The sequence below is a fragment of the Brachypodium distachyon genome, chromosome 3, assembly GCF_000005505.3.
Source record: "Brachypodium distachyon strain Bd21 chromosome 3, Brachypodium_distachyon_v3.0, whole genome shotgun sequence".
Taxonomy (NCBI): Eukaryota; Viridiplantae; Streptophyta; class Magnoliopsida; order Poales; family Poaceae; genus Brachypodium; species Brachypodium distachyon.
Genome location: NC_016133.3, coordinates 16,219,944 through 16,246,879, shown reverse-complemented (window position 1 = coordinate 16,246,879; position 26,936 = coordinate 16,219,944). Strand labels below are relative to the sequence as shown.

Sequence of the window (26,936 nt, the reverse complement as noted above, 5' to 3'; positions counted from 1 at the left end):
CTTCACCACGAGCACAAACAACATATATACAGGCCTGATCAAACTTAGCTGCCCAGATCGAGAAGAGAAACAAGATGGAGTTGGTCAAGCCCAAGGTGGCCGTGTGCGCGGCGCTGCTGCTGCTGCTATTGCTTTCTTCCTGTAAGCTCAATCGCCACATCAGTACTCGCAACAAACACTCAAATGTTCAAGCCTATTGCAGCAGCTAATGGAGTATAAAATTTGACTCGTGACATGTGGTTACTTTCAGATGACAAGCATGGGGGCGTGGTGGAGGCGCGGCTGTGCACGGGGAAGAGCCAGCACCACTCCTTCCCGTGCGTCTCGGACAAGCACTGCACCAGCGACTGCGTCCGCGAGTACAACGGCGGCTGGACCGCCGGCTACTGCCACTGGAGGGTCTGCACCTGCCAGAAGGCCTGCTAGAACCCCTACCCCCCCGGCCCGCAGGCGGTACAAGCTCCGGCCGCCCACCGCCGTCTGTCGGCCGGCCCGGCCGGTCATCGACGCCGGCGGTACAAGCCCCTAGATACACCTTAACCACCACGCATCCCACTCGATGTAATAAAAGCGTGACGATAGTCACCCGTGTAATGTAAGCATAATCATGCCTGTACGTATAACGCAAGCTTTGCTTCCCAATGGCAACATCATCGTTGTTCTTAATTTCTACTTGGGCTCCAGCTCTTCGTGCAAGACAACGATGGACACCAGCGTGCGTTTTATTGCAAACTAAAAAGACCAGAGATCGCACACCAACAACACAAAAGCTCAGACATGTTACCGTACATTGAGATTCTCTCAAACAGTTGGTTTACACTGTGAGCGAGCTTCTAGCTGCTTTCAATGGCACATTATCGTTGTTGTTTCTGCTGGGGCAGCTGGGCTTTAGCTCTTGGTGCAGAGACAAGATGATCAACCCTGCTTGCGTGCGTTTTATTGCAAACAGAAAAAGCTCAGACATGTTCTTCTAGCCACCATACTGATCCAATAATGGTGGGCGCGAGTGTCGACCAATTGGTTAGTTCTCTCTTTCAGGTTTCAGTGCCTGAAGTGTCGGACGCCGGTGAAGAGGAGGGCGACGCCGTACTTGTCGCAGCAGTCGACGGCGTCCTTGTCCCTCATGCTGCCGCCGGGCTCTGCGATCACGCCGATGCCCTTCTCGCACGCCTCCTCCACAGCGTCCTTCCAGGCTGTTTGCAAAATTTCACAGGTCAGATTGAGATCGACAAGCACGGAGAAAGGAAAATAGAACCCTTAGGACGATCCTTCTTTTCTTCTCACCGAATGGGAAGAAGGCGTCGCTAGCTAGGGCAGCGCCCTTGGCCTCTTCCCCTGCTTTCCTGAAGGCGATCCTCAGGCTGTCCACCCTGTTTGGCTGCCCGCTACCCATGCCCAGCATGCAGTTGTTCTGCACTCATGAAAAATCATCAATGGTGGCCAATAACATGTTAAAATTCAATTCAAGGAACCAAATTTTGTTGGTGCAAACTACAATTCGCTGGTGATAATTCTTTTCCCTGGCACAACGTGAGAAAAGCACTACTAACCTTGGCGATCACAATGGAGTTGCTCTTGACGTGCTTCACGCAGAGCCAGGCGAACTTGGCGTCCGAGAGCTCGCTGTCGGTCGGAGCCCTCTCGGAAACCTTTGTGAAGGCGATGTCTTCAGGCGTTAGATCGTCCGACTCCTGAGCTAGCCAGCCGCCGCCGACCTGTCTGAGCGACAGCATCCCTTTCCCGCTTCTCTTCGCCTCTAGTATCCTCAGCGTCTTCGATTTCCCTTTCAGGACCTCGAGGCCCTTCTCCGTGTACCCAGGTGCAACCACAATCTCATAGAACATCCGCGTCTCGCCGTCTGTAGGACTTCTAAACTCGCGAATTTCCCTGGCGAGATCCTACACAGGGGGAAAATGATTATTTGCCATTCTCCACCTCATGACTAATCGGGAATTTGGCAATAACAAATGCTTAAATGTGGCATAGCCAGCGACAGAAGTAGGAAAAGAAAACGAACTTGCAAAACATAAGTATGTTCAGAGTTTAGTGGATACCTCATCGATTGTGGTGTTGAAGGCGACAATCCCACCAAATGCACTCACAGGATCTGCCTTTACAGCCAACCTGTAGGCCTCAAGAACATCCGCCCGGGACGCAACACCACACGGATTCGTGTGCTTGACCACAACACAAGTAGGATTCTCAAACTCTGACACACAGTTCCATGCAGCATCGGCGTCCAAGTAGTTGTTATATGACATTTCCTGCAAAGAGGAAGGATAACATTTGTAAAAAACCATGAAGAAACATCTGTGTTTGTGAGCACTGAGCAGCATGACTAGGCAATACTCAGAAACAAGTTGTATGAAGTGTGTCCTGACTTGCTCTATTCCACCTAAACAAAGGGAGCCTAAGTTCCAACAATTTGTGGCGTTTAGCAACAAAAAAGAAGAAACATCCAGAAATAAGAGTAAATCAAATACTCAGGTCACAGAAACCAACAATTTGTGCAGCATTTAGTTGAAGAACTGAAAAAAAGCATTATCTTCTCACCTTTCCATGGTGCTGAATTGCTGTTGCAATACCGCCAGCATTAAATACAGAAAGACTCTTGTCAACATAAAAAGCAGCCTTTTGATGAGGGTTTTCACCATAACGAAGTGTAGAGTTTAGCGAAAGGGGCACAGTAAGGCTTGGGGGAAATATATCTCCTACATAAATTAGAACATGACAATGTGATATCTGAAAATTTGTTGGCAAAACTATTAAGTAAGCATCAGATCATGCACCAAAAGTAGAGTGATACCTTTGTTTGACTGCTTCCACAACCATTCTGAGACGGCTGAATCGTAAGAAGCAACATGCTGGAAAGCTTTCCATGCCAGCATCTTACGGAACTGCTGGTCATGTTGCTTTCCTTGTAGATATTCCAATAGAGCAGGGTAATCATTATGATCCACAACGACAAGAACATCCTTATGATTCTGTCAGGTATAACAAAGACAGCAATCAACCAAAAGTGTACAGGCTCCAACTAAAGTACTACATAAATTCCACAAATCTATATAACCTATAAAGTTGATCCCCATTAACTACAATTAATATTTGCAAGCTTGACATGCAAGGTGTCCACATCATCATCCACATCATGCACATTATGGGCATTCAAAGGCTCTACATCACCATCCACATCATGTGTTATTATACACCAGGAATCCATTTTGGTGGTCCATTTGAATTTAATATTTTGATACCTAAGATTTTTCATCTTCACGTTGCATATAAATATTTCAGCAAACACACATATTTTCATGATACATATGTCAATTTTACTAAGATCTGCAAATTCAGGTTGACGAAACTTCACTTTTCGGTTTCTTCGAAATTGTTAATGTTCATGCACATCAAAATTACACCTATTGTTTTGTTGCATAGGTGTTATGAATGATAAAATCGTTTTGTCCTACAATATTCGTATTTATTTTACATTAAATCATATTATTATCATTTGTTTCTAAAATCATATTCAGACGTGCATATAAAATTATCCACGGCAAGGCGCGGGGAATCACCTAGTATAAACTAATGGTAAGCACATTATAATAGATATCAAGTATTAGATATGTTTACTAAACTCAATATCGAAATTAGTTTGCAAAACTGCAACAAGCCTTGATAAATGATGAGTATATAAGTCCAAACAACAGTTGTAGGTTACCTTCGCTGCAGCCCGGATCAATGTAGGCCCACCGATATCAATATTTTCGATACCATCCTCAAAAGAAATTGCACCGGAGGTAACCTTATTATAGAATGGATACAAGTTCACCACAACCACATCAAATGTCCCTGTGCCCAAACAAATGTCCAAGTAAGCTGACAATACGATTGTTATCTCATAGGGTGACAACGATTGTTATCTGCTAGCATGACACCTCGAATTTTTTTACGATGGTTAGTTACAAGAAGATAATACAAATGGACTAACAAACTCACCAATGCCATGCTCGTTCAATGCTTTCAGATGATGTTCCTGGTCTCTTCGGGCAAGAATACCACCATGTATACTGGGGTGCAGTGTCTTTACTCTTCCATCAAGCTGAAATCACGAAAACAGAAATTAAATGGAGATGCCAATAAAGATTTACACTCAATATGCAATACCATTAAGTGGTCAGACAGAGGCAGAACAGAAGGTCTCATCCATCTATCATTCAAAGTTAAAATAACTATTATGAGGTTTCAGGAGATATGGAACAGAAGAAATTTGCAGAATGGTTCTTACACCTTATATGGTGGGCAAACTTGATTCTTACACCAACAGAGCATGCCATTTTTTATATGAATGGGCAATGCACATGGAAACACTTAATGAATTGCAATCTTACAAAACTTCCGGCAAACTTGATTCAGGAATACTTTACTGACTATGATACACAATGCTTGAAAAATATATCAAGAAATGCTGCGGCACGTAAACATAAGAATTAGGTTTTACCATTTCAGGAAAATGTGTAATCTGTTCAACTTTTGTAACAGTCACTCCAGCTGCTTCCAGACTTGATGCAGTACCACCAGTGGATATGATGGAAAACCTACAGGAGCAAACTCTTCATAAGATCGTTCATAGCTAGAATGGAGGAAAAACAACAACATAGGAAAATCTAAGCTGAATAATATTTCTTCCTGTACAAAACTAAGCTTGATAAATATTTCACCAAATCCAAACCCTGACCAAACTATCAGCATATAAAATACACCCAGCTAGGTGAGAAAAACTAGTTAATAAGATGCCTACGGCGAGCAATTCCTAACTTTGAGAAAATGCACTATATGTGATAAATTAGCACTTCAAGAAGTAGGCATCGATGTGGCACATAATTCATGATGGTGATCCATGGACAAGCTATAAATACAGCAAGACTAACACAATCTGGCGCTAACATCCCACAAGATGAAAGCGCTACATTATTACCCCAAGCTTTGAAGACCGTTTCCAAGATGGGCCAAGTCTGTTTTATCCGACAATGATATCAGTGCTTGCTTGACTCCTGTTGCTGTTGGAACTTTCATCAGTTCATTGCTTAAAACATGTCCGTAAGTTACGAAGAAGATAAAGTAAATGAAGATATGAAGAAGATAAAGTAAATGAAGAGAATATGAAATTCTCGGGCATAAATGTACAATGGACCCATGTTACTCGAATAATTGTTCAAACAAATGAACCCTAACAAGATTACTCAATTAGCACATATCAACAAATCAAGTATATCCATATACTAAACAACCGATTGGAACATGACAATTGAAGCAGCCTTTTTCCAGGCAACAATTAGGCTGTAAGGTCATGTGGCTTTTATCAACAAAACACATATCTAATTGCCAAGTTCTCTTAGCTCCGGAAGGAAAATTTTCATAAATTGCACAACCGTCAAGAATCAACAACCCACTCTTAAAAAACCTGGGAATAAGTTGCCTAGCTTTTTTTTCCGTCAGACTCCTAGCTATTGTGATGGTATAAACTGCTACTTATCCTTTCCCGACACATCCACATTAGTCCGGGTTTTGAGAGGGTTTAAGTGATTAATCAACTCCTGCGTACTACAAAAACTTATGCAAAATCAACTCAGACCAACATCATGGAAGTAAAATTGCTTGGAGGTTGAAGTAGGAACACTTTACTCCTGTCGCAACTTCACAAAATAATAAAAGCCCAATCTTTTACACTTAAAAATCCCCTAAACCAAACCAAAGGAGCGCAGAGACACTCACCGCTGGAGTTCGCTTGCGGTGCCGTCGACGCGCCAGGCTGCGCCGCCGCCATGGCTGGACCCGCCGCACGCCCCGCGGCTGCCTCCGACGACAAGGAGACGCGGCGGCTCTGCAGGAAACCAAAACCAAAACCGAACGTGCTACGCTCACCAAGCAGCCAACCGAGAAAGAGAGCTTGACTAGAAAACCGGAGAAGAGCGGCCAGACGAGAGAGTACCGGGCCGTGGGGGGCGCGGACGAGGTGGCGGCCGTGAAGGGACGCCCGGGCGCCGGCGGCGAGCTTGGCGGCGGCGGGAGAGGAGGAGACGAGATAAAGTGGCATCCTCGTAAATTCCGGCACTTTAGGGTGGTATTCTTTTCTGTCTCCTTTTTGCTTTCTGCTTGGAGAGTGGAGAGAAGGAGGGAGGGGTGGCGGCGCTCGCGCGAGGAGGGATCGATGGGCGGTATCTCCCGTCGTTCCTGGGCCCTGGCCGAGGCCGACCCGTCGCGCAGGCCTGGGCTCTAGCGAGAGGATAAGGAAGGAAAGGTGGGCTGTGGCCCTTGGATGGGCTCTCATGGTGGGCTGGGGGAGGAGTACAAGGCCTTTCTTTTAAAGGATTTTATCTGTTTATTAACAGCGGAGGGTGCGATGCGTCGAGAATAAAGGTATTCTGGTTCTTCCTCTGCTGTGGCGGTGTCTTAATGCGCAGTGCCACGAGGCCAAAGAGTTTTACTCACCGTGGATTCGATGTGTCCGATCAAGCGGATTTTGAGTTTATGTCCTCGCAGATCTATTCATACGGATTTTATGAGTTTTTGTCAGTGTGTCATGATGCTTTTGTTGGTCTGATCTTTTGTGACTTTGGAGTCTTTCTCTGGCGTTTTCGTGAAAATCATGTGGTTCGACGACCTGCACCTCTAGGGGATCATCCCCGACCTAACTACGTCAACGCTCACGGCTTCTCATCTTTTTAGATGGGCGACTCAAGGGGCTTTCTGAAACCTTTGAAGGTAATCAAGTTCGTGCAGGGGTACAAGTGGCGATGTTGTCGCTCCAGTCTAATTGCAGTTCTTTTGTTGAAGTCTGTCGAGTATTTCGTGTTGCAAAAATTGATGCCACGGAGAATATGTTTTCGAAAAATTTCATTGTAATTCTTAGTCATAGGGGTTACTTTGTAGTTTCTTGTGTCTATACCTGTAATGGTTTTCGAGTTTGAATAAAGTTACGGGAGATTCTAAAAGAAAGATCTGTTTATTAAAAAACACACACACACACACACACACACATATATATATATATATATATATATATATATTATTTTGTATCTAAAAAACCATACAGGTTCAACCCGTGAACCGACGGTTCGACCGGAAAAACCTGAATCGAGAGCCTCGCCGATTCGATCACCGATCTGGTTTTAAAAACTAGGCTGGAGAGCCAATGGAAGACAAGATTTTCAGAGATAAAAAAGAGAGGTTGTGGCGCGATTGTGTCGCTTTCGGCATGTAGTTGGGCTGGCACCAAGCGGGCTTAGGGTTATTCGTGGGCTGGCCCGATAAAGGATAGGGATCCGGCGTGTGTGGTGTCCTGTCTCGTGAGGGCGCTCAAAGGATTTTGGGGAGCGAGGGAAAGAAGGAGGCATTATTTGTGGGCTTGGCCCTAAAATATTTCACCACACGTGGCCCAATCAACTGTTGGCCGGCAATATTTGGTTCGATGGAAATTCCTTGCGTTCCAACTGAACGACAAAAGTTCTTTTCGTTAATCACTCCTTTGCAGCGCGGTACATAATCTAGTTTCGGACGAGATTGGAGACTCGACGCTTTCAATACGTGTATGCATGCTTCTGGACTTATTTCTTTGTCCTATGTGTGTTGGACATATATTGATTCCTCAACATTCATTCCGTGGTAACCGTGGATTTTCTTATATCTTTTGCGATGAGACAATTTTGTGCCTTGCATTGGTTCGATCATAATAAAAATACCTGAGAAGTACAACTTACAGTACTACCTTATACTTCTGATCGAGAAGTGTGGCCTCCGCACAGCTTGCCAATTCCCGTCTTCCAATTCCCCCTGCGCTCCCGTAGTCCCCCCAAACCAAACCCTAAGCCTACCATGGACAGGGGGACGGCGACGCTGAGCCAACTGTTGGGGGTCAGCGGCGGCTGATCAATGAGGAATTCAGGATCTGGAAGAATAATGCGACGTTCCTCTACGACCTCGTCGTCTCCCACATGCTCAAATTGCAGAAGATGCTGCTCCAGGCACCCAACTATCTCGTGCTCGCCGAGGTCCAGCTCCCCTTGGGCCTCGATGACACCAACACCCAGGACCAGGACGGACACGCTGACTACATCGACGAGTTCGGGACTACGAGGAACGAGGTTTAGTAATGACCGTTGTACAATCATGGGGGTTATGCTCTCTCATGCACAGTTGTACGAGTAATGACCGTTGCTGTATATTATGCTAAGCTGTGCTGATCTGCTTGTTCAATCATGGGGGTTAGGGTTTTATGTTGACTGTTTTGTAATCGGGTGTGTTTTTGCTTGTTTACTCGTTTTATGTTGAAGTTCGCGAGGCGGCCGGTGATGCGCACGCGGAGGAGGCTTCGCAGTTTTTCTTTTCAAATACCTAGACCCTTTTACATCTCCTTTGAAACGGCTGCGTGGGAAATGAAATTACACCTTCATTCCATTGTTTTTATCTTGACATGTACATGTGGGAAATTATACAGTGCTTCCAATTTGAGCGTACATGACTTGGTCGATGTAGGTCCTGCGTGGCCGTGTCTTGCATCAATTTGTGCTAAAGGCAATGTCTGTATGACACAGTGTGGCTAACCCAATGTGTGTCTGACACAGGGATAACCCAATGTGTGTCTGACACAATGGCTAACCCAATGTGGGAATGACACATCCTGGCTAACCCAATGTGGGAATGACACAAGCCGTGTCTTGCATAATCCAGAAAGAAGACATTTTTTCTTTCAAAGGGTAAACCTTGATCTAAGCAAAAACGAACTAAAAAATAAATACATATACAATTTCTTTACTCAACCTAGTATGGCTAATCCATAATTTACTCACCCTATAGGCTCCAAGGGTGTCCCAATCGCGACCACCCCACTCCAGCAGAAGGACCAACCCCGGCAACAGCTTCAGGACTTCTGGATCAACCGGATGGCTGAGATCGAGCAGATATCGGAGTTCAAGACCCACAGCCTTCCTCTCGCGAGGCCGCGGATCAAGAAGATCATGAAGGCTGCCACAGAGAAGTCCTCCTGATGGTCGCGAGGTGCCTGAGGTCTTGGCTAATTAAGGCGTGGGAGATCTTCATCCTAGAGACCGCTGAGATCGTAGCTCCAAACCAGAGAGAAAAATAGGAGCCAACCCCCAAGGACATAAGTGCATCTTTTGGCCATGAATCAACACTCGCAGCCAAGTGACAGAGGCGGATGCCACAAACGACACACCTGTAGCATATGTGGCAGGACGGTATCTGGAGTTGCGCCAGTAGGCGTCGTCTTTCCTGCAGGTACCGTCTTTCATGTAGGACCCCATGGTGGTCCAATCTACGCTGCCACCCCAGTGCAACAGGAGGACCAGCACTAGCAGCGACTTCAGGCCTTCTGGACCGACCGGCTGGATGAGATCGAGCACATGAGCGACTTTAAGATCCACAGCCTTCCCCTTGAGAGGATCAAGAAGATCATGAAGGCTAGCGGGGAGAATGTCCAGGTGATCGCGGGGGAGGCGCCTGGGGTCCTAACTAAGGCGTGTGAGATCTTCATCCAAGAGCTGACGCTGAGATCGTGGCTCCAAACCAGAGAAAAAAATAGGAGGACGCTGCAAAAGAATGACATCGCCGCTGCGGTCTCCAGGAACGAGGCCTTTGATTTCCTTGTGGACATCATGCAGGACAATGGCGTGGGGTTGCCGACTGGGACCATGCAGACCATGATCCCGGGAATGGGCACCTTCGGAATGTACTATGAAAACCTAACCAGCAACCAGTTCCTTTCGCGTGGCCGCAGCCGGAGCAGCAGCAGTCGCCTCACAACGGTGAGCAGCAGCATCAGCTGCCTTACAATGGTGAGCAGCAACAGCCGCCTTCTAGTGGTGGACAAGATGAATGAGCGTAGCTGAGGCGGAATAATCATCAAGCCGGGCGATTAATGTCTTATTGTGGTTGACTGAGCTTATTTGTATGTTGTACCGTACCTAGTTACCATCATGGAATCACAATAGGAGGACGCTGCAGAAGAATGACATCGCGGCTACGGTCTCGAGGAATGATACTTTTGATTTCCTGATGGACATCATGCAGGAGAATGAGAAGTTAGTTCTTTTAATTGTGTGTTTAACATTTTTTTCCCTGCTTCTCATTGATAAAAATGGAGTTTACATACTTTTGGAAGATATCAATAGCTTCGAGTAATTTAAGTAACCTCCATTTAATTACCAACATATGACAAGTTCTGACATTCTGCAGCAAGCCGGTTCATACTGAAGAAGTGCACCTTGGCCATGGATCAACACTCACGGCCACAAACAACACCTTGGCCATGGATCAACCCATACAGGCTCTCGGGCGTGTACACCTCGACGCTCTGGGCCGCGCCGGTGACGGGGTTGACGAGGACGAGGACAACGCGGTTGCTCCTCGCGGACGACCGGCCGCCGTCAGCCGCATCGTGGGGGCGCAGGCGAAGAAGACGCAGCCGTTGGGCAAGGCGCCGGATAGCTTCATGTGCGGCCGCGCGGGCGCTGGATGTGCGGAGGCGGCGGCGGAGCTCGATCTGTGGCGGCGGCTTCGCCATCCTTCTTCATCGGGCGAGCAGAGGGATGCGAGCGGCGGAGGGCGGCGCGAGGTGGGTGCGCGTCTGCGCGCTGTGCGGCGGCGGCGGATTCGGGCAGAGGAGGAGTGCGGGGTGCGCACTGGGCTGGGCCACCGTTGGGAAAAGGACCAGGCTGATTCTTTTTCAGACTCTTGCGAGCATCCCAAGCCGAGCTGGGCTTGACGCGAAATTAAAAACAGGCCCATTTCGCATGGTCGGCTCGGGCTTTGGGGATATGCGGGCCGAGCCCGAGCCCAAAAGCTCAGCTCGGGCGTCGCCCATTTCGCATGGTCGGCTCGGGCTTTGGGGATATGCGGGCCAAGCCCGAGCCCAAAAGCTCAGCTCGGGCGTCCAGGCCGAGCCTCGTTGCTCCAAACCAAAGAACAGTAGGAGAACACTGCATGTTCCAAAAAAAAAAGTAGAACACTGCAGAAGAATGACATCGTCGCTGCAGTCTGCAGTAATGACGCCTTAATTTGATTTCTTGGTGGACATCTCATGCAGGAAAGTGGTATTGGGTTGTCACCAGCGACCATGCAGACTATTGTCCCGGCCGGGGATAGACATTCCCTTTCACTTGGCCGCAGCCGGAGCAGCAGCAGCAGCCACCTTAGAATGGTGGACAAGAGAAATTGAGCAAAGTTGAAAGCGGGAGAATCAAGCCCTGGCGATGAGATGAGTGTACCTAGTGTGATCTACTGCTCTTTTGTTGCTGTACCTAGTTAAATATTTTAATTAGGGTAATTTGGCTGGAACTTTTCTGAAAGTGACTATTTTGTGCTTATTTGCTGTATTATGTATGTAACAGTAGGTCTAAACCTGAACTACCTTTTGATGTAAACTTTATTAGCCTGTGAGATGAATGTCTATTTAAGTCCCAGATATTGCAGTGGCATCATTTTTATTATTTTTCACAGAATACAATTTTTTTAGGGGAATTTTTCAGATATAGTGAATTGTCGTTACAGGGTTTTGTGTAGCCATTAATTTGCTGGTTTAAGTGTTAGTTGTTGATTATTATCTCCAACTATCGGCTAGCTACTATGTGTACAACATTTCGTAAAAAAAAATGTGTACGACACATTGTGGTTAATCCATTGTGTATGTATGACACATTGTGGTTAATCCATTGTGTGTGTATGACACATTGTGGTTAATCCAAGAGGCACAGAAAAATGCAGACTTGCTGCAGAGTGTCAAAGCACAACTATATATTACAGCATGGCACAAAGAGAAAAAGTATAAAGCTTGTCACAAGACATAGCCAAAAGTGCGAAAATTGCCACGAGTCACATAGATGAGTAACAATCACAACAGATACATATCAATTTATTCGATATTTCTCGCAACCTGATGAAGTTTCATGTGTGCAAAGATTTTTTTTCCTATCTATATAGGTGATTTGACTCTGAGAAATAGAGACGAGTAAAATCAGATTGATTCTTGGGGCCATTTCAGATAAGCCGACTCAACCCTCGGGGGTTACAATCATTTTGTTTATCAAGAAAAGAAGCCCCGAGCTAGCTCGAATCGCGCCGACTTGACCCTCGGGGGCTTAGTTTCATGTTTATAGTTTTTTCTCTCTGCATTGTCTTTTATTTTCTTAGGTTGTCGCTGCCTATCTTGAGCCAAGTGTTGCCTCTACTCTTTGCAAGTGTTTAATTAATTATACTTTGAGTTGTATCTCTTTCATGTAGTCTGATATATTAAGTTGAAATAAAATGTAATGTGCTGAAGTTACAAGCATGAAATGCTGCAAATGTTTATAATCATGTGTTGTTTTCCTGTGTGAGTGTTGATTTTCTCAGTGATTGCTGCTTTGTTAGCAAAATTGTCCAAAGAATGAACTTTGGACATATGGGCCAAAAATATACTTTGCTTAGAAACCAACGAACCAAACAATATTCGACATAAGAGCAGTATATTTATTAAAATAGTAATAGACTGGACTATAAATTATAAAAAGGCCTTGGCCAAATTAATATTGGACTTGAATTGGGAAAAAGTAAATAAAAATGGTTGGAATTGAACAAATGGGTCATAAAACGTGGGCCAAAATGATGGTCATGGCCCATTTAGCAGACCAGAGTGGACTGATAAAATAGAATGATTTTTTGGGCTTGGCCCACATATATGGACAAACAACCTAGACCGGGCCAAATTTGGTTTACGGCCATTTAATTTCGTCACTAAGGTTGCCACATCGGATCCTATGTGTCTAGGGTGGACTAGCAACCAAAAAATTGATCATAAAATTTATAACGATCCTAATCGTTCATAACAGTTTATGACCATTTCTCCAAAAAGGTCATTAGGTGTCGTTAGTGACCACTACGCCATAATGGGTTACTGGCGCACGAGCTCCAGTGGCGGTACAGCTGGTCCAAAAAATTCACCGCCACTGGACGTCGTTGGAGGAATCCAAAACGAATACCAGTGGTGATGAGCAACCACCGCCACTGCTAGTGGAGCACCGGTGGCGGTGAAAGCACTCGCACGAGCAGCACCGCCACCGGTGCTTTAGCTGGAAGAATCTGAAACGAGTACCAGTGGCGGTTAGCTTCCACCGCCGCTGTTAGTGGAGCACTAGTGGTAGTGCCAGCACTCATGCGGCTTTCACCGCCACTAGTGCTCCTAGTACCAGTGGCCGCATCAGTTAACCGCCACTAGTGCTCCTCAGAGATTCCCATCCCGGTTACCAGTGGCGGGCTGATTCTTTTGAACCGCCACTGGTAAGTTATCTATAAAGCAAAGTCACTGTGGCCTTATCTTCCTCAGCTCGCGCGTCTCTGGACCAGCTGCGGCTCCTCAACACAGGCGACGGCGAAGCTCTGCCAAAATTCCATGGCACTGGAGGTTGGAAGGTTGCTCCCTTTCCCTCTCCTTCCTCCTCCTCTCCCTCTCCTTTCCTCTAGCTCCTTCCTCTCTTCTCTTCTTCCTCGATGTGGCTGAAATGGCGCCGGCGGCCGGGAGAGCTCGATCTCTCTCCAGGAGCTATCCCGGCCGGCCCCCTTGCTTGGGAGGCCCCCACTCTTCCCCTAGCTCCGTTTCTCCCTCCCCTCTATCGTCTCTCTGGTTGCTGCGTGCGCCACCTCCCCTCTGTCTCTCTGGTCCCCTTTCTCTCTCTGCTCCCCTCTCTCTGTGATTAATTAAGCTCTCTCTCAATAAAATATGAGTTGAATGTGCATGTTCCGCGGCCATCGTGCCATTTGTGTTCACATGTGGGTGTGGGTGGGTGTTTATTTGACAATTTTTTTGCAAAATTTGTAAATTTTATAGCAAAGGTCATGCCGAAATTTTGTGTGATACTATATGTAACTTGATTTATGTTTGTTTATCGTGTTTTAGCTCGATGAGCCGTGCTTGGATGTACGATGAGACAAGAAATTGCGAAGAGTGGATAAGAAAACTGAAAGACTTCACTGATGTCGGCACGGAACATATGCTGAGAAAAGGGGACGGCATGACATGTTGTCCATGTAGCAATTGTCGTAACACAATGATGCTTCTGCCAAGCAATGTGGAGTTGCACTTGCCCCTACACGGTTTTTTGTTGGGTTATTCACGTTGGACTTGTCACGGCGAGGATGCCATTGAAGTTGAAAGCGACCCAGAAATGGAGAACATGGAGCATGATGATCCACCTGACGAACCATGCCGTGGCGAAGATCAAGAAGTTCCGCAAGGCAGGGTGGCCGAAATGCTAGATGATGTGCACCTGCGTAAACAGTTAGATGACGTTGACGATGAGATAGTGTCCCGTAAATTCCAAAAGCTGAGGGAGGACGCAGAGACACCATTTTATGGAAATGCAGGGCCGGACAAAAGTGTGCTGGAAGTAACGCTCGAACTTCTCCGAATGAAGGCAAAATATAACATCGTGGACTCGGGATTCACGGATATTTTGAGTTACCTTTCTACAGTTCTTCCCGCGGGCAACATGTTGCATAAGAGCACGTACGAAGCGAAGAAGGTTGCATGTCCCCTCGGGTTAGAGGTTGTCAGATACCATGTTTGTCCGTTGGACTGCATCATATACAAGGGTGACTACAAAGACATGCACAGCTGTCCAGTATGCGAAACATCCTGGTACAGGAAGAAAGACCCCAATCCTGAGGGCCTCCCAAAGGAAGAAGTGACTTGTGGTCCAGCAGCGAAGACGGTATGGTACCTCCCGTGTGGTAGGCGGCTGGAGCGTTGGTTTCAAAACGAGAAGGAGGCCAGATTGTTCATCTTCCACGACTCGACTCATAAGGATATCGATCTTGATGGGGTGTACCGTATCGACGATGGTGTACTTAGACACCCCGCCGATGTGGCTCGATGGAGGACCCTGGACAAGAAGTTTCCAGACTTCGGCGCAGAGCCCAGGAACATCAGGTTCGGGATGAGTACGGGCGGAATTAATCCGTTCGGAAACATGAGCAGCAAACACAGCACATGGCCGGCGATCCTGTTCATATACAACCTTCCTCCGTGGCTTATCATGAAGAGGAAGTACATCCACCTATCCATGCTCATACAAGGCCCTAAGCAACCGGGAGCTGATCTGAACGTGTATCTGGAGCTACTGAAAGATGAACTTGCGGAACTTTGGAGTACGGGCCGAAAGGTTTGGGACGCTCACAAGAAGGAGGAGTTCACCCTTTGGGCAGCTCTGCTGACATGTGTGCATGACTACCCTGCGAACGGGAACGCATCTTGCCAACGCACACATGGGTACAAAGCGTGTACAAAGTGCGGGATGAAACGAACTCACAGAGGCTGCCAGTTTCACGGAAGATTGTGTACATGGGACACCGAAAGTGGTTGCAACGCGATGACCCATGGAGGAAGGACAAGAAAAACTTCAATGGGAGGACAGAGCCTCGCCCGAAGCCCAGGGAAAAGACTGAGCGCAAAATCTATGAAATTTTTAGGAACTTGGAAGTTGTTGCCGGGAAAGCAAATCCGCAAGCGAAAGAGAAGGATGGCGATGGACCTGTGTGGAAAAGAAGGTCGGTGTTTTGGGACCTGCCTTACTGGAAATTCTTACAAAGCCGTCACACCATAGATGTCATGCACGTCGAGAAGAACGTGTGCGACACCTTGTTGGGCTTGCTAATGAACAATGCAGACAAGACAAAAGATGGGCCAAAGGCACGGAAGGACCTGGAGTTCTTGGGCATAAGGAAGAAGCTGTGGGCGGTAGAGGAAGAGTCACCGGAAGACCACAATGGTGAAGTCACGATAACGACACGATGTAAACCTGTGTGTTACACCTTGAGCAAAGCCGAGTTACACAGAATGTGCCAGTGTCTCCACAGCATAAAAGTTCCATCCAACTACTCGTCCATCATCAAGAGACTCGTTGACATGAAGAGTCACAAGCTTGTTGGCATGAAGTCTCATGACTGCCACGTGATTATCACGCAGTTACTTCCAGTTGCAATAAGAGGTGCCATGGAGCCATGGATCAGAGAGACGGTCATGAAGCTTTGTGACTTCTTTGACACAATCGGGCAAAAGTCCATCACGGTGGAACGCTGCCTCCAGCTGAAGGATTCAATGATATAAATTTTGTGTGAATGTGAGATGTTCTTCCCTCCAACATTCTTTGATATCATGGTACATCTGATGGTCCATATCACCGACGAGATAATCCTACTAGGGCCCTCCTTTCTGCACAACATGTATGGGCCCGAACGATACAACGCGGTGCTGAAGCGGTATGTTCGTATCAGAGGGCATCCGGAAGGTAGCATCATGCAAGGCTACCATGTAGAAGAGTGTGTGGAGTACGCCACTGATTGGTTGGCGGATCACAAACCCATAGGAGTACCCGAATCACGACATAAGGTCAAACTAGAAGGTGAAGGTGGGCTTGGCCGGAAGGTTCTAGATGTGTATTCATTGGGGAGAGAGGACGACTATATGAGAACACATACAATGGTGCTGCAACATATGTACGAGGTCCAGCCTTTCATCGACATGCATATGGAAGAACTTGAAAACCGGTACCCTAACAGGAGTGCTGATTGGATACACAAGACCCACAATGCAACATTCGCCATGTGGCTCAAGAGTTTTTGCTATGCCAGGGTGGCGGCAAATGAAGAAGAAAGGACCGCTCAAAAGTTCTCGCGCCTACCCGACGGCTGCATAGTGACTTACCAGTCGTACGTAATGAACAGGTATACGTACTACACCAAGGATCAAGATCGTAAGAGCAGTTACCAAAATAGCGGTATAGTACTGGTTGCTGAGACTAGTTCTGAAAACTAAGGCACTACAGAAGCGTACTATGGCGTGATTAAAGAGATCTGGGAGCTTGACTACACCTTCACCACCATCCCCATGTTCCGTGTTAGATGGGCACGTGATGTCAGAAAAGAAGATCATAGATTCACAACAATGACCCTGCCTCGTGAGGTTCCTCGTCATAAAGTGGACGTGAAGAAAATCCCGGCAAGATGGGAACCATGGCAGTTTGTTTCAAAATGCAAACAAGTTTTGTTCATCGACGACCCGACAAGCAAGAACCGTGTTGTCGTAAGGAGAGGGAAAAGAAGCATAGTTGGCGTCGACGGAGTTACTTCACAACAAGACTATGAAGGTTTTCCTGATCCAACGTCAAACCAAGAAGAAGAAGAAGCATAACGGACAATTCAGACAAGGAAGAAGTCAAGACCTGAGGCAAGAGAGGAGGCATACGCTAGAAGCGGCCATAGAGAGACCCTAACATATAAGAGGAAGGAGAAGACTAGAAAGAAGATGAAGGACAAGATTGTGGAATAGTTAAATATTTGTGTATCTTTTCGTAGTTGATGTTTCACGATGCTTTTGAATGAAAATTGTAACTTGTATCATGTCAAATTTGAAACCAAAAGTCTTAAATATGTTCTGAATTTGAAATAACTTGTTCAAATTTCAAATAAAATGTTTTAAATATGTTCTGATTTTGAAGTAACTTGATCGATTTTTGAAATCAATTGTATTAAACAACTTGTTCAAATTTCAAATCAACTGTATTAAATAATTACTTGTTCAAATTTGAAATAAAAAATATGTTCTGAATTTGAAATAACTTGTTCAAATTTGAAATCATAATGTTTTAAATAACTTGTTCAAATTTCAAATAAAATGTCTTAAATATGTTCTGAATTTGAAGAAACTTGATCAAATTTGAAATCAGTTGTATTAAATAACTTGTTCAAATTTCAAATCAAATGTCTTAGATATGTTCTGAATTTCAAAATAACTTTATCAAATTTCATGGAAAAAAATTAGCCCACCCAGTCAACACAGCTTTTCGGGTTCGGGCCGAGCCCGGCGAACCAGGGAATTGCCTACTACCTACTAGGGCAGGTTTGACCGGGCCCACAGGGCTTTTATCGAGCCCACCAAGTTTCGGAACGACAACCGGGCCCACAGGCCAGGAAGAGAGGACAACCGGGCCCACCGGCCAGGAAGAGATGTGATTCGGAAGTGAGAGTGCAGGTGGAGAAGGCTATTTATGCTGGTCAGATTCTCTGTAAACTAGCGAGGTGGGACTAAAACTCCCAACCCACTGCGCGAAAGCTCGCTCTGAGGAGCACTAGTGGCGGTGAAAACGCACGAACCGCCACTAGCATGAAGCACTAGTGGCCGTTAAAACGCAGCAAACCGCCACTAGTGTTGGCGCAAAACTTCGCCTCACGCGCAGGAGCACAAGTGACGGTGACTACGCTGGGAACCGCCACTAGCATGGAGCACTAGTGGCGGTGCTCGCAAAGAAACCGGCCACTAGTATGATACGCAGGAGCATTGGAGAACCTAAGTTTGTGTACCGCATATCAGTGGCGGTTCTCACGACAAAAACCGCCATTGGTGACGAATTTCCAATAAGCTATTAAATTCATAATATATTCTCTGGGTTTTAAATAAATACACCACCTGTTCTTTTATGTGTATAATAAGAGTGTTTATTCTCAATAAAGTTTTGAAGCATAAATTCAAATGTTATATACCCTAATTTCTATGGTTAAGTGTCATTATGTGTGGCTTTTGTGCTATAAAAATTCTATAAAATTCAATTTTTCTCAAAACATTGTCAAATTTGGTGTGGACACTTCCCTATTGCTATAGAACACCCATAAAAAAAATTCAAGTTCAATCAAAAAAAACATGTCACATTTTGTTCATGGGGTTGGATGGTTTCTGAGAGATTTACCTAGATGGTTCCAAAATGAAGAAGCAATGTGAAAAAAATGAAGAACCAAAGTGCATCCTTTTAAATTTTTGGACCACAATTTATATGTAAGATTGTTTATTGATAGAAATGTTCCATGCAAAATTTCAGGTCATTTTGAGCAAAATTCAATTTTATAGCAATTAATAACTTTAATATGAACAACATAATCATATAAATGGTTGATGATATTTCTGTATTTAGGTTTGAAACTTTGCATGGGACATGATATTAGTAGTTTACACTCAAAAGGACAGGTTCTTTAATTTTTGGATGTACACATAATTTAATATGAATTTAAAACTTGATTCAGAAATTAGTATCAGTGGCGGTTTTGCGGTCAAACCGCCACTAGTGCTAGATGCAGGAGCACAGGTGGAGCACCAGTGGCCGGTTTTGCAAATAGACCGTCACCAGTGCTCGCTCCATTGCTATAGGCACTGAGGAGCACTGGTGGCGAGCACTGGTGACAGTCTATTTGCAAAACCGGCCACTGCAGCACAAGTGGCCGGTTTTGCAAATAGACCGTCACCAGTGCTCGCTCCAGTGCTATAGCCACTGAGAAGCACGGGTGGCGGTCCAAAGCACCAACCGGCCACGGGTGCTTAGCACCGGTGGCTATTTTACTTGGTGAACCGCCACGAGTGCTGGTGCAAAAATCCCCTTGGCCAATAGATAGCGACTGGACTTAGCGAAATTTCGAACCATTCGCCCGCGCGTCTCACAGACCAGCAGCGGCACATCGAACACTAACGCGGGCGAAGCCCTGCCCCGCCGCCGACTCGCCGCCGCCGCCGTTCCCCTCCCCCACCCGCGTCGCCGACCCCGACCCGAAGCCGTTCCTTCTCCTCCCCGACCCCGTTCCTTTTCCCCGGCCTTCTCCTCCCCGACCCGCTGTCCCCGAGCCGCCGCCACCGCCGCTGCCGCCATGGTGCGCACACGCGGCACGGGCCGCTGCCGTGGCTTCTCCACGGCGTCAGCCACGGCAAACCTGCCGCCCCGCCGCACGGCTGATTCGGGCCCGCCGGATTTTGTGGACGAGGTCCAAAATCTGGAGACCAAGCTCCCCCGCGACGACAAACCGCCGGGGTCCCCGGCCGCCGGCGTCGAGGGAGAGCCTGCCGGCGACAAGGTCAGTGCTAGGGTTAGGATTGTTTTTTTAAGTTTACTGTTCTAGGGTTTAGTGATCCATGTTCTAGGGTTAGGATTTTTTTTCCTTGCTTTGGCGATGGGTAAAGTGTCAAGCAAATATCCTTGAGTAGCAAATATGTGACTAATGTGATCAAAATCATATCCATGAGCAAATATCCTTGACTAGGAATATAATGAATATGAATCTATGTCATATAATTATATATTAATAGACTATGCATTTCGTCTTAGGTATGCATTTTGTCTTAAATATCCTTGAGCAAATATCCTTGAGTAGCAAATATCAAATGTCTTAAATATGCATTTTGTGGCATATGCATGATGTGGGCCCGGCCATCGTGCCGAGGCCGTTGAAATTTAGGGGGGTGGCCATCGCGCCGAGGGGGTATATGTGGGTGGGTAATTTTTATGCAGGTATCATTGTCGGGTAGACCAATTCGCTAGCTTTATAGCACGGGTCATGCCGAATTTTTCTAGATTTACATTACGGGTCATGTCGAATTTTTCAAATTTTTAAAGTAATCCATGTAAGGGCATTGTATAGGAAGCTCAGGGTCGCGATGGAGAACACCCTGAGGACTCCCCTCAGGGTTCTTCATCGTCGGGCACACCAATAGCACATAGCCAAGACGACGAGCCTGAACACGGCGGCGGTGATCCTTCAGGCTTCAATGCAGGCTCTGAGGCTACCACGTCGCAGGCTACTTCTAAGAAGAAGAAGAAGAAGGCGCCGCGTGGGTCTAACAAGCCGACGAAGGAGAAATTCATCGTCACCAGGACTGACGACGTGGGGGAACCCAAATCACCAAAGAGGGCCGCGTCGTGTTTCGCCAACACTTGCAATGCAATCGTTCGCGAGTTCACGAACATCAATCAAAGATGGACCGAGGTGCCGGAGAGCGTAAAGCAAGATTGTTACGCCAAGGGATGGGAGAGGTTCGAGGTGCCTGATCCCGTGCTCCGTGAAGAAGTATTCGGAGCGATGAAGACCACAATGCGTAGGGGTCACAGCAATTGGGGTACCATGGCCAGTGCTTTTTTGAACGAAGATTGGAAGATGGTGATTCATAAGAAATGGCCGAGGATCACAGAGGAGGAATGGGAGGAGTTCAAGGAGAAGGAAAAGGATCAAAATTTCAAAGCAACCCAAGAGTGGTACGCGGCGCTACGTGCCAAGAGGAAATTTAACCACCGCCTTGGTAGTCGTGGTATCGAGGGAAAGAAGCCGGTGTGGGAGAAGGAGGACGCCAAGCTTGCGGCAAGAGGGATAGTCCCTCCTGTCCCAACAATGCTCCGTCATGACCGGTTCACAACCTTTGTGCGGAGTACCATGACAAAAGAACAGTGGGCAGGCCTGAAGCCTATCCGCGATGACCAGAAAGTTTTAATCGTAAGGCCTCAACCGCCACTTCCTTTTCAGTTTAGCTTCTAACACACTCACTTATAAATTGACACCGACTTTGTCTTATTTCAGGACAAGGTCGCCGAGTTCGAGTCGGAAGGCTCCCACGACGAGCTCCGTGCACAGTGGGATTCACCACTAAGCTATGCTCTAGGAAGAAATAAGCACGGGGCCCATATTCGAGCCTTAGGAACCGGGGCCCTTTGCCGCAAAGTCTTTCCTCAAGAGAAAGAAGCCCGGAGCCGTAAAAGAAAGGCTGAGAAGCACGAAGAAATTGTAGAGGTGGCGAAAAGGGCGGCGAGGGAGGAGTTTTTCGCTTGCTTGAAAAAAGCAAGGGACTCTGGCCAGACTATGGAGGAGTTCGTTGCTACATATTAGGGCAACCGGGGCGTGACACCGAGGCCTATGACTCCGCATGTTCATCAGTCGACTCCGAATCCTTCGCCGCCACCTTATAAGAGCAGTGCTGGCTCCGGCACCGAACTTCGGATGACCCTGATGGCCCATCTGATAACATCCTGGTAAGCTCCTTACTGGTACCATAGTATATATACACTCAATTACGTCATTCTTCACACCATAACACTAACGTACGTATGTTAATTTGTTTGTCACGCACAGAAGAGTATTAAGTGCCGGATATTGATGCCATCCACCGGGAATCCCTTAGGCGCACGTGGTCTGCTGATGCGAAGAATGCCGGTCGTGCACAACACGCCCATGGCCCCGGATCATGTCAGGGTGCAGGTGGACTCCGTGCTCCCGGAATTTGACAAGACGCCGGTCCCTTATCCTCTAGAGGAGGAATCAGTGACTCTAGGGCAATGCCGGGGCACGTACATCCAGTGGCCCAGGAGGTTGGTTGCCCTCGCTACCCAACCTTCTCCCTCTTTGTCGTGTCCCGGAGCGTCTCCACCGGCTTCCGCTCGATGACTTCCCTCTCCATCGCCCCTTGGCCCATCCCCCAATAAGCCAGCACGTCCGGATTCACCAACGTCGGGGCAAGGAGGCTTCGATTTCGGACCAACGCAAGACTGCAGCGATGATGACGCTGCACCGGCTCATGTGCTGCTGCCTAATCCATCGCCGCCCCACCGTAAAGACAGCCAACCCTCACAACCACCACGACCTGCACCCGTGCCACGGAAATCTGTGGCGGGCGCGCTGGAGTACACGTCTGGCAAGCAGGTCTCCCAGACCTTCAAGGATCAAGAGGAGGCCGAGGTTTTGAAACGCCGGCGCACCAATAACAGGGGTCCAAAATCAGCAAGAGATCCAGTGACTCGAAGAGTAAAGAGTTGGACTCAACGGGCGAGCAACCCAGCAATCCGCCAATAATCGAAGGGAATTGGGAAAACCGGCTAGATATTTTGAATATGAAGCCCCCCTATAGCTTGTGATTTAGTCGGCGGAGCCTACTTCGTGGCCAGGAAATTCGATAAAGTGCTGATGTTCTACCCTGGACAACCGATGGTCAGCCTTAAGGACCTAAGGAGCCTGCCGCAAGAGATGCAAGAGCTACATGGCTACTACATGGCAGCATCAGCTAATTCTACACAACATGGCCAACAGATGAATGTGAAGGTGCCAGAGTATTATGGCTTCTACAATGCCGAAACGGGGGACCTGCAGACGAAGGAACTTACCTTCGGCGTGGACTTCCTTGACTTGTTTCACGTCTTCAACCAGAAGTACTTAGACAACAACATGTTAAGACTCTGGTGTGTATACTTCACTAGGGAGTCCTTCCGCCTGAAAGAACCACACGTTGCCATCGCCGATCCTCTCTTATTCAGCAAAGCAACCATCGGTCTAGAGGAATGGAAACGGGGTTCGAGAGAGAAGGCTCATACTTGGCTAAGTTCTTCGCAATGCACAAGCAACGCCGTTATGTTCTTACACTCTACCATTTAGAGTAAGTTGTTCTCAAGACCATTGCTTTCTTTCTCGTTCCACTAAGTTGTTCTCATTTCGGTTATAAATGTGTGTTCTTTTTGTAAACAACGAACATTGGGTGGTGGTGGCCTTCTCTTTCGAAGAAGGGTCGGTGACGTATCTTGATCCACTCCGCCGGAAGTAAGGCTATGAGCCGCGCGACTTCTAAACCGTCGGAACACTCTTCGAAGAGGCGTGGAAAAAGGCAGTGACTGACTATGAGTTGCCAAGTTACGGCTGGAAGAAAATAACCTATCACAGAAACTTCGCATGTATACAACAGCCGCAAGGTACGGTCTTCTGTGGATACTACTACGCGTACATCATCCGCAATTGGGTCACCAATTTCAAGCCCAAGACAAAGACGACCTACCAGCAGATGGTGGATTACTTCAAGACGGAATCAGAATATGAACACAACCCAGCTGTTCTTGTGTTCGATATTCAGAGGAAGATAGCCACCATTCTCAACAAAGAGGTCCTGAAGGAGAACGGTGATTTTTATGAAGGCGGGGTTGTGCCGATGTATTGAAACTTTGATGGACAATGTTAAATATTGAATATCTGTGTTTTTGTAATAAGTTTTGTGAACGGATGCTGTTATCTATCATGGATGTGTGATTTTCTCATATATATTGCTGTTATCTATCATGCTGTTATCTATTGCTGTGATGTGATATATTGCTGTTACAGGAATGTTCTAATATAAAAAATATTTTTTTTAAACCGGAAAAGAACAGTGGCAGTTCTTCCCACGGTCACCGGTGCACTTTCTTAACCTCCCTACGGATTACCAGCGGCGGTTGTGCAAACCGCCACCGGTGCTGGCTAGCACCGGTGGCGGGTATTACCGTGGCGCAGGCTTAGTGGCGGTCCGGGTTACCGCCACCGGTGTGTAATTCGGACCGCTGCTGCTAACCTTTTCCGAAGCAGTGATCTCGCAGCATAATTTCTGGTAGTTTTACTTTCTGTGCTGCTTTGCCTCGTAATCGATATCTTCTTGTGTCTGAATTTTCAGGGGGTCCCAAAGTGTTACTCCCTCCTATCCAAAACACAACTCATATAGGTTTTTCTCATTTGTTCCAAAACACACCTTATTTTCTCTTGGTACCCGCACCCGGCAAATAACTACTCACATCCATTTATTATTAATCCAATATGAGTGGTCAAGCACTAGAAATGAGAGCTGCCTTGGTCCAAGTGCACAAATCTTTATGATTTGTGTTTTGGAACGGAGGGAGTATGAAAGAGTACATCGAAAAGAGCAGAGTCTCCCAAGCCCCAGGCAAGCAGCCCTGGGCCCAGGGTGCCTACCCTTGGCCGACTGGGACCTCCGTGGGGGCCTTTGTCGATCCCTCCTTTTGTATACTGCATTGGACTCCGATATATGATCCTCCTAATTTTCTAGGGGCTCTCCTCTCGCGTTATATATCTGAAATTAACAAAACAAAGAAAGAAGAAACTTCCTAATGGCTGTTAACTACATTTAAGCTCAAAGCTTTAATGAAAATCGATAAAAAGCAATAGAACACAAAGATGGAAACTTAAAAAGGAATAGTATGTTTTCGACGTATCAGATTACAAGAGCCTGAGTCGGTTTATACGGAATAGATTATTTAATCGGTTAGAATCATATCTCAAGTGGTATTTTGGGTAGTAGAGTTTCCCTATCTTGCACTCCAAGTCAATGAGGCGCCCAGGTGTAGCAGTCAGACTCCATATAGATGACCTGGCAGACCCTCTACTCCTTGGGCCGAGTTTTTCCTCCTTGAGACTATACCCGGATGCTATGTCATCATCATTAAGACAAAGTGTTTTTTTTCCTATCCTTCCCTGACACTTGTGTCCACCAAAAGTTCACAATAATAGTAGTAAGTGTTGTTGGAATTTATGTGGCCCAGCCCACTATTTAATTTATAGTCCAATAAATTCCTGAAAATCCCAAAGGCCCATTCGGCCCATTCATGCATGGCAAGAGGTGGGACAAAAGTTTAGTCCCACATTGCTAGTTGAAGAGAGTTTGCACCACCTTATAAGGGGGGGGCTCTTCCACCTGTTGTGTGAGCATGAGAAGAAGAGAGCTTCTACGCGCTCCTCCGCCCCCCGCCTCGTCTTGTCACGACGCGCACGCGCCGCGGGTTGCGGGAATGCCTCGAGCCGAGAGCTTCTCTATCTTTTTGCCACGCATGAATGGAAAATAATCTGAACGGTTGCACAGAAGCTGAAACGAATTTGTCCTCTTCGTTTCGCCTCCCTCTGTTGCCCGCTTCTCTCCAGAAAGCACACCGAAACAACACTCCTACCTCCTCTCGTTCCAGAGCATTGCACTGCCGCTCCGTTCTTCCCCATCTCGTCTGGCGGCGTGCACCGCAGGTCGGGATAGTAGGCCTCCGGAACCCCGCCTCTTCGAGTCCTGTACACGCGTGAATGGAAAATAATCTGAATGGTTGCACAGAAGCTGAAACGAATTTGTCCTCTTCGTTTTGCCTCCCTCTGTTGCCTGCTCCTCTCCAGAAAGCACACCGAAACAGCATTCCTGCCTCCTCTCGTTCCAGAGCATTGCACTGCCGCTCCGTTCTTCCCCATCTCGTCTCGTGGCGTGCACCGCAGGTCGGGATAGTAGGCCTCCGGAACCCCGCCTCTACGAGTCCTGTACGAGAGAAGGGCAATAAGGTTTTTGGGGAGCGCTACGCGCGACTACTGTCTTCTTCCTCTTCGCCGCGAACGCACTGGACTCCGACGACTCCTTCCCCGACGACGACTTCTTCCCGGAGGTTGAAGACATCCTCGACATCAACATGTCTAGCAACGGGAACACGAGCGGTTCCGCCTCTGCACCGCACGTGTCATTATTTCCCATACTTGATATCATGCTGCAATTCGTATGTTTAGTTCTTGATTTAGATGTGTTTTGTTCATATGCTTGCATGACTACTGTGTTTGGTCTAGTCATGTTTTACCCACTATTTATGTTGATCAATTCTTGTGCCGAATTATTCATGGTTGCAATATTACACATGTTTTATTTACTGTTTTTATCTATTAAATCTTGTGGTAAATTGCTCATATTTCCATCAAGTGTTACGAAATTCGGCGGATGCACGATCAAGGATGACACCGAGGCATATAGTCAATAGGGATGGAGGAAAAGCCGAGTTAATAAGCGTGAGTCTTCCAACATCATCATGAAGCAATATAATTGAGTTTATGCCTGATTTTATCATTTATCGTATCGATGATGAAGTTTAAGCAGAGAATCTATCCTTATTAGGGAGGATCAAGGGATGTCCGAGATAGAGTACTGTTATTGAGGTTCTGCTGGCCGGCCGGATGGGAAAAATGGATTTGATTTGAGAGGTAGAGTCGTGGTCAACATGCTTGCTGAAAAGGAATGGTAGATTTATTCAGGTAGCAGGAGTTTTCCCAGATTGAAAAAAAAGTTAAGTTGATAACAAAAATAGCATTGGCTTCAACGGTGGTAACATGCCTGCAGATAATTAAGCAGCTCGATCGCCAGCGTACGTGAGAAAGTGAATGTGCAGACAGTGGGGCTGAAGAGTAATACCTTGAAGGTGGTGATTCAGCATAGATATAGCCTCTTGCAGATTGATAGAAAGCTCGTTCTTGTCAAGGACAAAAAT

At 46.8% G+C, this 26,936-nt stretch overlaps 2 protein-coding genes across 3 annotated transcripts; one reads left to right on the top strand and one right to left on the bottom strand.

The window, feature by feature from the left end:
• LOC100833600 (defensin-like protein 2) lies at positions 1 to 624 on the top strand. Its single transcript, XM_003573493.3, has 2 exons — positions 1 to 141; positions 251 to 624. Exons 1-2 carry the CDS (start codon positions 75 to 77, stop codon positions 424 to 426), a joined length of 243 nt encoding a protein of 80 aa, XP_003573541.1. The 5' UTR covers positions 1 to 74; the 3' UTR covers positions 427 to 624.
• Positions 625 to 748: 124 nt separating this feature from the next.
• On the bottom strand, positions 749 to 6,145 carry LOC100832978 (bifunctional purine biosynthesis protein PurH). Of its 2 annotated transcripts, none has more exons than XM_010236154.3 (12): positions 5,990 to 6,094; positions 5,773 to 5,881; positions 4,976 to 5,057; positions 4,499 to 4,595; positions 3,997 to 4,099; positions 3,719 to 3,849; positions 2,807 to 2,984; positions 2,554 to 2,711; positions 2,055 to 2,264; positions 1,551 to 1,898; positions 1,285 to 1,411; positions 749 to 1,193 (listed from the first exon to the last, which is right to left on the bottom strand). In XM_010236154.3, the coding sequence occupies exons 1-12, from the start codon at positions 6,092 to 6,094 to the stop codon at positions 1,042 to 1,044; spliced, it is 1,800 nt and encodes a 599-aa protein (XP_010234456.1). In that variant the 3' UTR covers positions 749 to 1,041. The 2 variants fall into 2 exon arrangements, with proteins under 2 accessions (XP_010234456.1, XP_003573539.1); XM_003573491.4 differs by having other exon boundaries at positions 781 to 1,193; positions 4,976 to 5,051; positions 5,990 to 6,145.
• Between the last annotated feature and the right edge of the window lie 20,791 nt (positions 6,146 to 26,936).

Coding starts and splice junctions, on each gene's coding strand:
- LOC100833600 (XM_003573493.3), top strand. CDS start 75: ATGGAGTTGGTCAAGCCCAAGGTGGCCGTGTGCGCGGCGCTGCTGCTG. Junction 142..250: donor GCTGCTATTGCTTTCTTCCT/GTAAGCTCAATC, acceptor GGTTACTTTCAG/ATGACAAGCATGGGGGCGTG.
- LOC100832978 (XM_010236154.3), bottom strand. CDS start 6,094: ATGCCACTTTATCTCGTCTCCTCCTCTCCCGCCGCCGCCAAGCTCGCC. Junction 4,100..4,498: donor TTACACATTTTCCTGAAATG/GTAAAACCTAAT, acceptor TCGTGATTTCAG/CTTGATGGAAGAGTAAAGAC. Junction 1,899..2,054: donor TCAACACCACAATCGATGAG/GTATCCACTAAA, acceptor CCCCCTGTGTAG/GATCTCGCCAGGGAAATTCG.